Source organism: Benincasa hispida, chromosome 7 (assembly GCF_027475165.1).
Source record: "Benincasa hispida cultivar pf3 chromosome 7, pf3_genome.v1.1, whole genome shotgun sequence".
In the NCBI taxonomy this organism is placed as follows: Eukaryota; Viridiplantae; Streptophyta; class Magnoliopsida; order Cucurbitales; family Cucurbitaceae; genus Benincasa; species Benincasa hispida.
Window position 1 is genome coordinate 38,971,082 of NC_143484.1, and position 10,871 is coordinate 38,981,952.

At 30.8% G+C, this 10,871-nt stretch overlaps 1 protein-coding gene across 1 annotated transcript; it reads right to left on the minus strand.

The window, feature by feature from the left end:
• Positions 1-448: 448 nt before the first annotated feature.
• LOC120082071 (annexin D3) lies at positions 449-7,523 on the minus strand. Its single transcript, XM_039037292.2, is given in 9 exon segments — positions 449-898; positions 1,513-1,663; positions 1,665-1,712; positions 3,225-3,422; positions 3,921-4,010; positions 4,106-4,318; positions 4,777-5,004; positions 5,798-5,943; positions 7,245-7,523. Coding segments are annotated over 9 exon segments (1,536 nt in total). The 5' UTR covers positions 7,435-7,523; the 3' UTR covers positions 449-626.
• Between the last annotated feature and the right edge of the window lie 3,348 nt (positions 7,524-10,871).

A 10,871-nucleotide genomic window follows, 5' to 3' on the forward strand; every position in this document is an offset into this window, starting at 1 on the left:
TACAAATCTTAGATCAAGTTAAGTTATAAATAATATATTTATAGATAAAATGATTAGGATGGGATGAATCTTTTCTTATATCTCACATAAGTTAGGATTTTATTAGATACGGGATATGATTTGATTAGATCATTTGCATTTATTGAATTTGATTTGACTAGATCATCTTCATTTCAATCCACTACACTTATTAGATTTGATTTGATTAGATAATCTGCACTAATTTGATCTAAAGTCCACTTTACCTTGGATTATCTTTTCTTATTTTTTTCTTGATCTTTGGCTTATTTGGTTTGATCTAAATTTACTCATAACAAGACCCAACACTACTATTTCTCTCTCATGGATTTCTTAGAAGAGAATCAAGTGGGTTCAGCAGTGCTTAAACTGATCCATTGTTAAATGAACAAAAACTTCATAATTGAAACTTACAATGACCTTTTAAACAGAAACAACACAGAAACAAAGCTTTATTTGTAAATAACTTCATCCAATACTACACTTGACACAAGTTACAGTAATAATAGAACTGACCCCTTCTTTTTTTAACATCAAATTCATTTCTTCTTTATGTCACAGACAGCATTTCTTATTCTTATATAGCATATGAAAGTGGAGGGTGTTTTTCAAGGATGGCTATGGAAGACTGGTGGTTTAATTGGCTTTGGAAATGGCTTCTTGAGGAATGGATGAACTGGAATTGGCTTCTTGAGAAATGGGTGAACTGGAATTGGCTTCTTGAGAAATGGGTGAACTGGAATTGGCTTCTTGAGAAAAGGATGCTTGTATGGAACTGGCTTTAGAAATGGTTTCTTGAAGTATGGCTTGTGGTGATGAAGAAACTTGAATTTCTCTTCTTGCTCTTCTCCTCCATTTTTAGCTGTTACACCAGCTGCACCTGTATAAAACAAAATGCCCTTCATTTACACTATAATTTGGTCTGGTCTTTGCTAAGAGAACAAACTGAAAATGGTTCAAATTTTATTCGACTTAGTGATAATTTAGCAATCCTCTCCATGTGGGTTTAAATATTAGCCAAAGTCAAACATGTATTCTTAAGATGAAATTAGAATACATTGACCTATGCTATTGATCAACCCGAACATGGCCAACTAGCTTAGGCACATACTCTCAACTAAGAGTTTAAAAGTTTAAATCTCTCCACTTTCTATTTGGACCCACGTTAAACCACAATAGACCATAGAGGGTGTTTGGACCATCGACTTCATAAGTTGATGTTAAATAACTCAACTTTGCCAACTTTACTAGTGCTTGTTATTGAAGTTTTCACATTTACTGAGTAACTTTATTTTTTTTCCTTCTCTCTTTTGTACATTTATCAAGGAACGTCATCTTCACAACTCTACACTCCAAACATAGACTTCCTAACTCCATCATTCCAAACACCTCTGAGCTCCCATGTGAGAGGACATATAATAAAGTTTGTCAAGACAAAGAGAAGTGCAAATTTCATTTAAAGGGATGGTGCAAAACAAGCAAAAAATAAATTACCTTTCCCAGACTGAAATTCAGTAACACTTTCCTCTGCTGCATAGCAGAAGTTAACAAACAAAAGCAAAGAGAGAATAATGCCAAGAAAAATGGCAGCAGTTTTCATTGCAAAGAGAAAGGTGAAAAGGCACAACCAAATTTGCTTCAAATTAAATGTAGTTTGGTCGAAAAGGCTTTGTGATGAGTTTGTTTTGCAAATCCTCATTATATAAGTTCATCAGTGAGGCCATTTTGAGGGGCAACTACTTTTGAAGTTGTATTAATGCTGCCCAAATTCTTGGTGTTAAAAGCTGTTTGGTTTAAGAAGGGAGGTCTCTTACTAGTCTCAGCCTCCTTTTTTGTTTAGGATTCATTATTATTTGCTTTGATTGTCAACTACCACCTTTTTTCTTAGTAAAATAGGATCACTAACCATTTTCTTTTGTTCTGTCTTCTCCTTTTCTAATACTAAATTATTGAATTAAAAACTCGGTCCATGATATTTGAGTTTTGTGTTTATTTAGTCTTTGAATATTCAAAGTTATAAATTTAGTTCCTAAACTTTAAAACTTTTTAAAATTCATAGATCCACTAAACATAAAATTGAAAGAAGATTCGGAGACTAAATAGATAATATACAAGTCTCAAAGTTGAAAGATTGAACTTATAATTTAACCTACAAAGACTTTGAACTCAGAATGAATCCATGATCTTATCTCTCTCTATTGGGTAGATATGCAACATAAAACAATATTCTTCATATAACAATCTTATTCATGAGATTATTCCTACTCATACAAATATGTTTGATAGCAATTCTGCACTCAGAAATGCAAAAAGTTTAAGATGTTGCAGTTGGGTTTGCTTGTTGGCTGATAATTTAGGCTTGTTTTGCTGCTTGGCTAGCGGATTTTCCTCATTGGATCTCTCAGTTTGTTGATGATGATAGAAAGCCCTTTTTATTTCTTGCTAAAGTATCTTTGTATTTCTATATAAGAACAGAAACATTCTTCTCAAGCCATTTCTCACATAAGAAGAGATATTTTCTTCTTTATTATAACTCTTTATATTAAACTCCACAATAAAGGAACATTCTTCTCAAGGCACGACATTATATTATTTAGACCCCATTTGATAATCATTTGATTTTTTTTTATTTTTAAAAATTAAACCTATTTCATCCACATTTTTTACAATAATTTGTATTTTTCTTAAATACAATGGTTGAATTCTTAACCAAATTCCAAAAATAAAGATAAGTTTTTGAAAACTACTTTTTTTTAGTTCTCAAAATTTGGCTTGATTTTTTAAACTATTGGCAAAAAATAGATATTAGAGAAAGAAATTTGGAGATGGAAATAGTGTTTATAATCTTAAGTGTTAATTTTTCATCAATTTATAGGCAATTTGGTCCAAAATGAATTCTGTTATATATTCTAAGCAAAGGGAAGGACTTGGTTTTTTATTTGAAATGTTGTTAAATTTTCTTCTTAGGGACACATGGTAGGGGACTATTTCAACCCTAAAATAAATAAAATCGTAACAAGATACAAAGAGTTCCTTTTTATTATTTCTTATTTCTTTAGAAGAGGGATAAAAAATCAATCTTCCAAACATATATACAAAGACGAACAAGTTTATTTATTTAAAGGCCTACAAATCAATACCCAAAACCAAACATGGAAATTGCAGTGAGAAAGAGAAAGGGAAGAAGAAGACGGCAAGAATCAAACTTTAGCTCCAAGCAAGATCATCAACATGTCCTTGTAGTCTCCAGACGTGTCGCCGATAACATCGTCGTCGAGCTTGTTTTTGAACATGTTGGAATACTCTTCTCTAATTTTCATTGTGTCTATCTCAGCTCGACTTACAATGGCTCTGGTTAGTGAATCTTCATCTGTTCCAAGCCCAACAATGGCCTTGTTGATTACCTGGACCAATATTCACAATGGAGAATTTCCATGTAAGATGATAACCCAAGTATTCAACAAAAATTACTCTCCTATTATGAATTCAACCAAATATTATTTCCACGTCCGTCAATGATTTATGTGTTGTTATTCAAATATAGAGCTCTTGACAGTGACCAAAATGGAACAAACTTGAAAGTTCAAAATTAAACGAAAATTTTCCTCTATTTTATTCAATTGGAAATGTCTATTTGTTACTCTCTAGGAAATTGTTTCTTATCCAAATCCAAATAATAATAATAATAATAATAAAACAACCTCAAAGTTCAAAAACCATAATGTGACTTAAACCAACAAAGTATTTCAATCAAATAATTAATAAACAGAAGATACAGAGTTCAAGAAACAAAAAAAAAAAAAAAAAAATTGTTTTTTTTTTTTTTCTTCTTTTACTCCAAAATAAAAATACAAAGTGAGGGAAAAAGCAGACCAACAAACTAGAAGTAAAGAATATTTCACCTTAGCGAAGTGTTTTTCAGGAGTGTCAATGCACCAAATCGCTATTTTGAAGAGAGATTCTAAATCACTATTTCCACATTTCACAATGTCCTGTAAATGGAAAGCATCATAACTAAACTTCCAAGAGGGAGAATGGAAAGACAGAAAAAAAAAATTACAAATCATTTGTTATTTAAAGGTTGAACCTGGTCTATAGGGTTTCCATACTTTTGCTTATAGCATGCAAAGGTTGCTCTAAGCTGAAAGAAATTCCTTGTGCTCAGTATCCAAATGACACCACTGCGGTTTAATTGCTTCGCATTGATAGCGTCGTGTAATAAATTGGCTTCTGAATCAGCAACGACACTGTCCACCACCTCTTTATCATGCCTGAAGGAACTCACCAAACCAACTAGAAGCTACACAATATCCAAAACAACAGGTTTTTCAAGATTGCAACCTCAAAAGTAAACAATGGCATTTGGCAAGCAGAAAAACAAGTCGAGACATCAAGTTTTTCAAAGACATACAAAAAGTATCGAACATTTTATGGAGCAAAATGACAAGCCTGACCAACTTTTTCAGTTCCATTACTCGTTTCATGTAATCATATTTTTGCTAATTCATGATGATTGAATGTATCTGCTGTCAAAGAACAATGTCCTAAAGAATGAACCACTTTCTTCCTTGCAACTTATCTTATATCGTTTGGAGCACCAAGCATCAATGGAGAAAAAACTTCAGTCTCATTTTGTGGAGATTTCATTTATATTCTTTGGCTTAATCAAAACTGGATTTTGAGCAAACGTGCTTGATACTTCAAAAATGAAATACCAAAAACGAAATGCAACAACAAGAAACCTTTTTGCCATTTTACCTTTCTAAGAGGCATGGAGATGGTGGAGAAAATGTCTTCCTCAAGCGAGCAATCAAAGAGAGAACAGTAGGCCTGCCTTACTGCCATCAGATGGTGAGGAGATGTGGCACAGGCTATCTCCACTAATACTTGAAGCTCATGGATGCCTTTCTTATATGACCTCAAAGCTTCATTTGCCAATCTTGCATCCCTCTCTGCAGGATCATATGCCCACAAAATTGCGGCTTTCTACTCATAAAAAGCTTAAATTAGAGATGGATAGGGGAAAAGAAAAATATTTGTGGAAATGAAGTGGCTGTTGCTCAATTTCAACTTTAAGAACAACTCCTTGAACAGCCAAATTTTCACATCCAAAAGCATGAGAGAATGGGGAAAAGAAAGCAGAAAATAAACAAGATACAAATTATTTGGCTACAAAGTTGGACGCTGGAACTGATGATCCCTTATAGAACAAGTATCAAAACAATGGAAGAAATTTGTTTATTCCAAATGCCAATGAAACTTTAAAACTAGAAATCCCTAAGAAGCACGGATATAGACATCTCAAACATGCCAACAGACACGGCGATTCAAAATTATTTTAAAACCTAGGACTCAAACACACCAAGAGCACATTTATTAAAACATACATCTTGAAAATATGTATCATGTTTATACAAGAAGAAAAATCAAAATAAATGAGCTTGTGCATTTATATGCCTAGAATATTTCACTTTTAAATTTATTATTTTGGTCATATATATGTCTATTTGGTTTATTTAACAAGGATTTGATACATGTCTAACAAATGTTGGACTTACTTTGACTATATGTTCAACACATTTTTTGCACTGACAAGTGTTGGACACGTTCCCAATAAGTGTTGGATTGTTCACGTGTCCAACACTCACGCTAGCCAAACCAAAATGTAAGTGTTTCTTATATTGAATGGTTGATTGGCTATGAATGTGAAGTGTGAACAACAAATGGGAAAATATTTCTTGTCTGCAAATATAAAAAGAGTTACTAGTAATAAGCATACTCTAAAATCACCGGAGAGTTCAGCATGGATGCGATCAATCAGCGACTCGTTGTATAGCTCGAGATAAGTCTCTCTAATTGCCTTCCTTTGAGCTGCATTTCTCTGTCCTAATATCCTTATCAATGCCTTCTCATCCGTTCCCCATCCTAACTCATTATGAGAAATAGTATTAGAAATAGACAACACGAATAACAATCATGTATCAAGAAGATAAGAAAGAAAGCATGAAAATTTGATATCTAGGATGTCATTGATCAATGACTTGATGAAAAGTACATCAGAATCCCAGAAAGAAAATCAATGGTAGAAGAAAAACTAAACACATTAAATTCCCATTCTGCTGCAGAAAAAAAAAATATGGCAGAAAACATGGAATCAAATAGTTCTATTCCATCAGAAAGCAGACTATAAAGGAACTTGATTACTTACAACGGCTCAAATGTAATAAAAAATGGAGATGAGTATCAGCTATTGTATCGATATTGAGCAATAGGTCTACTAGGAAACGGGAAAAGAAAAAAAAAAAAAAAAAAAAGGAGAGAGAGAGAGAGAGAGAGAGATTTTAAGATTGTTAAATTTTGGTTATGGCATACAGTACACAAATTGAGAAGTACAAAGTATCCTAGCTAGCAAATCACTCCCAAGTGGAAAAATACCGCACTTAACAAAAAGAAAGAAGAAAAAGCATGATAATTTGACATTCTCTATTTTAAGTACAAGTGGGAGTATGGGTATTTGAATATCCAATCTCAAGAGAAGAAGTACATGTCAATGACTGATAAAATTAGGTTCATTTAGCTGCCTAATTTTGATTATTATAAAAAATGAGAAGAATACCAGAGAATCAAGAAAGCAACAAAATGAGAAACCGTAAATAAATCAATAAGGCTAATATTGTAACTAAAAATTTAACTCTCATTTACCATTAATTTGTTTACTTACTCTTTCTAGTCAATTAAATTTTTAAAATTTTCTAATTTTAGTTCATTTTGAAAATCAAAATACAGATAAAGATTGAGAAAATAAAGTAGCTGTCAGAAAACTGACTCCAGTTTTTAAAATTAGCCCAAAAAGCCAAAATATTTTAAAAATAAATAAATAAAACAGAGAAACAGATACTAAACAGAATTAGATAACAGAAAAACAAATACGACCATTCATACGACTACAAAAAGAAATAAATAAATAAATCAAAAGTTCAACATTGTCTTAGAAACCTAGATGAGCAAAAAGGAAAAACTCCGAGAACTCAACTGACGATAGCTTCAACTTAAACAAAATCCACACATTACATTGAACTAATTTCAGCAGAAAAAGTCACAGAGAAAAACAAAAACATGCAGAATCTAACAGATAAGTTAATGAAATATGAAGAACTTGAAAAATTCAAAAGCCATAAAAAAATAAGATTAAAATGTGAAAAAGGAGTTAGTTCATGGAAAGCAACCATCAAAAGCTTTCTTGAGCCTATCACAGTCCTCGGCGGGAGATGGAACGGTCTCCGGCACTCTCAGAGTTCCCATATTTTCCGTCAGGAACCGCTCTTCCTCCGGCGACGACGAAAAGGAACGGCCGGAATCCGATTTCGAGGATTTGGATTTCCTCCACGAGAAGGATTTGAAGGAGAAACTGCTCATTTTGAGAGATTTGTAACGTAACAATAATCGTTGAATCCAAAAACAGAAATTCTTTCCGTTTCGTTTTTCCCTCCCTCAAACTTCGCTACAATACAACGCAATATAGCCGATTGTGTTTTGTTTTTGTCGTTCTTCTGACGAAAATACCCTTTCTGTCCTCCTGATTTCAACTCCATTTCCCGGTTGATAAAACTTCTTTCAAATTAATTTTTATCGAAATAAAAAATAATAATAATATGATTAAAAATGAATAAAAACCACAATGATTTTCACAGAATTCCCATTGCTCGATGTTTGCGAAGAAGGCTTTGCATCGAAACTTTTTGCAGTTGAGCCCTCGATGTCTTGGAAATTACATGAAGCTACCGTGTTTTATAGAATATTACGCTGGGTGCAAATTTAGTTTTTGATGAGTTGTGTACTGAATTGCAAAGAAAGTAACGGATGGGATGGCCACTTTTTCCTTGAGGCGTTAAGGTTGGGTCCCCAGCTCAAGAACAAAAATCAACGACGAAGACGTTTGTGTTTAAACGTTATCATTAACGGCTAGCGGTGAAGCCAGCTGTATTGAATCAGAATGAATGTATTGAGGCAATAAATTGGTGTAATAATCATGTTTTGTAATAATCAAATGGGGTGATCGGATGTGCGTTAAGAAAATGGATGGCAAACATTATTTTAACTCTTCATTTTGCAATATTAATACAATTTACGATTAAAAAAATATATCGATATCGATAAAAATTTCGATAAGCTTTATAAAAAATGATGAAAACTATTATACTTGGTTAATAAAATTTTGACTGTGACTGAAATAGACTATAATTGACCATTTTTAATAATCATTTCTAAAGTAAAATAATATTTAGATATATATTATAAAATATCTATGAAGATATCGCTGCGAGAGCAAAAATTTAAGAAAATGAGAAATAATTACAAAATAATATCAAATATCATAAATTTATTGCAAAATTAAAATACGTGAAATATTTGTATATAAAATTATTGTACAGTGTTTATTATAAAATAAAGTGATACAAAAATAAAAAATCATAGCAATAAACTAATATGACATAATATGATAAGAATTAAAAAAATTTATAATAATAAACATAACGCAACATAATGGAAAAGAAATAAGAAATAGAAAACTCTACAAGTAAATAGAGAGAACATTAAACAAATATTAGAAAATTCACATTAATTCAAGTTTTGGGGATGGAATAATATGAAAATCCAATGGAAAATATTTGAATGAAAATATGTGATTTCTTCAACATAAAGATTTTGTATTGTAAAAGGAAAAAAAATAACTTTCCTAATTCCTAAAAAAAAAATAAGGAGAAAATGGAAAATCTCCCCTGGAAAATTTCGAGATTTCAAATGTGAATTATGTTTACAATTTAGTGAATTTAAGGATTAGGGTTAGAAAAACAAAATCATAAATGAAATATAATTGGGAGTGTGAAGTTGAAAGGAATAAGACAACAATACGTAGTAAAAAAAAATTGTTCACAAATATACGTCTCATGTTTTTTTTTTTTTTATTTCTTATTTTTATATGTATGTATTTAGATTTACTTACATAATACAAAGTTTTACGAGGGTTGTTTTGAAATAACTTCATACTTCAATGATTAAAATAAATTTTTTAGTTGAAGAGAACAATTGAAACCAACTACATAGTTAACGATATTTTTTATAGTTTAACCTAAAAAAGTAAAAATGACTTTTCAAATTAAAAAGTTTTTATAAATATCTACTTTTGCATACAATGGTAGAATTTGCTAAATGAGATATTTTTTTAATTGATTAAGACATGTATTCTCGACTAAGAAGTTATATATACACGTATGAATGATAAATTTAACAAAAAAATAGAAACTAAAGCGAGCATGAATACCTCCCAGAGATTGAAGGTTCAGATTTCTCCTACCTTTTTTATCCATACTAAAAAAAAAGAAGAATAAAAAGGGGTATATTTTATAGTAGTTCCAAATGGAAAAGAATGAATTAAAGACGTCCAACGAGGTCAATGTTCTTTTCTTCAAGATCAAAATAAATCTAAGACTAACCATTTTGCTTTTGAAAATTAAGTTTATGGACACTGCTTCCACTTCAAAATTTCTTCCTTTATTATCTATTTTTTACCAAGGATTTAAAAACCAAACTAAATTTTGAGAACTACAAAAAGTAGCTTTCAAAAAATTTATTTTTGTTTTTTAAATTTGGCAGAGAATTCAACCATTGTACTTAAGAAATATATAAATTATGGTAAAAATGTGAATGAAATAAACTTAATTTTCAAAAATAAAAACCAAAAATCAAATGATTATCGAACGGAATCTAAATAATTCCTCCACCCACCCCTAGCTAACATTAAGATTCTGGGACTTACCATAGGATTTGGATGCTATCCACATTTCATTATTTGTTGTTATATGGATTTACCATAGCTAATAATTATATATGACGTTTAATTATTTTCTAAACATTTTGTATGTTCATTTATATTTCATTATTTTTGTGGTTGTTAGTTATGATGAAATTTAATTTTCTTGTTGGACATTTGTCTTTCAGCATTTAGTGAACATCTTTTCATGTTTGGTTGTTTTGGAAGCAAAGACATGTTTTGTGACTTTTAATAATTTTAAGTTTGTTGTGAATTTGAGGAAAAAAACGAGACACAACGTGAATATGGATATCTAAAAAATATAATATTAAAATAATATATAAATAAATAAAATAAAATAGCTAAATTTAGAATAAATAAGGAAAATTATTTATTCACTTTCTCCAAAATTCATGGAATTTCAACCAATGTATGTGTATCTACAAAATCCGTCTATAAAATCCATAAATGGCACACTTGGACACTATGCATAGGAGGTTAAATGATACATGGCTAACACATGTGGTAATGAAAAAATGACACTAAGCATGGTACTAATAGATATCTATTATTATTATTATTATTATATTTACGATATTCCCCTGGAAAAAAATCTTAGTAAAAGAAAAAAGTACATATTTCATATAATTTATACTTTTAAAAGAATATATTTGCTCCCCTCATGAAAACATCACAAGATCTCTGAATCACCGCATTTCAATGTTGTGCACCAATTTTTCAAAGGTTGCGGTAGGTAATGTTTTTGTAAATAAGTTTTCTAGTAAAAATCTTCCGACGATAGTATACGAAGACAACACAACATGCATATCACAAATCAAAGGAGGATATAATATCGAAATATATCTTTCTTCTAGTGAACGAACTTCCATTGGAATTTCAATGGATGTGCTTTGTTTATATAAAATCTTTTCAAAAATTTTCCTGTATAAGTTGACTGATGAATAGATATCTCATCTACCAAATGCTCAATTTGCAAGTTAAGATAAAATTTTGTTTTTCCGAGATCTTTCATCTCAAATTG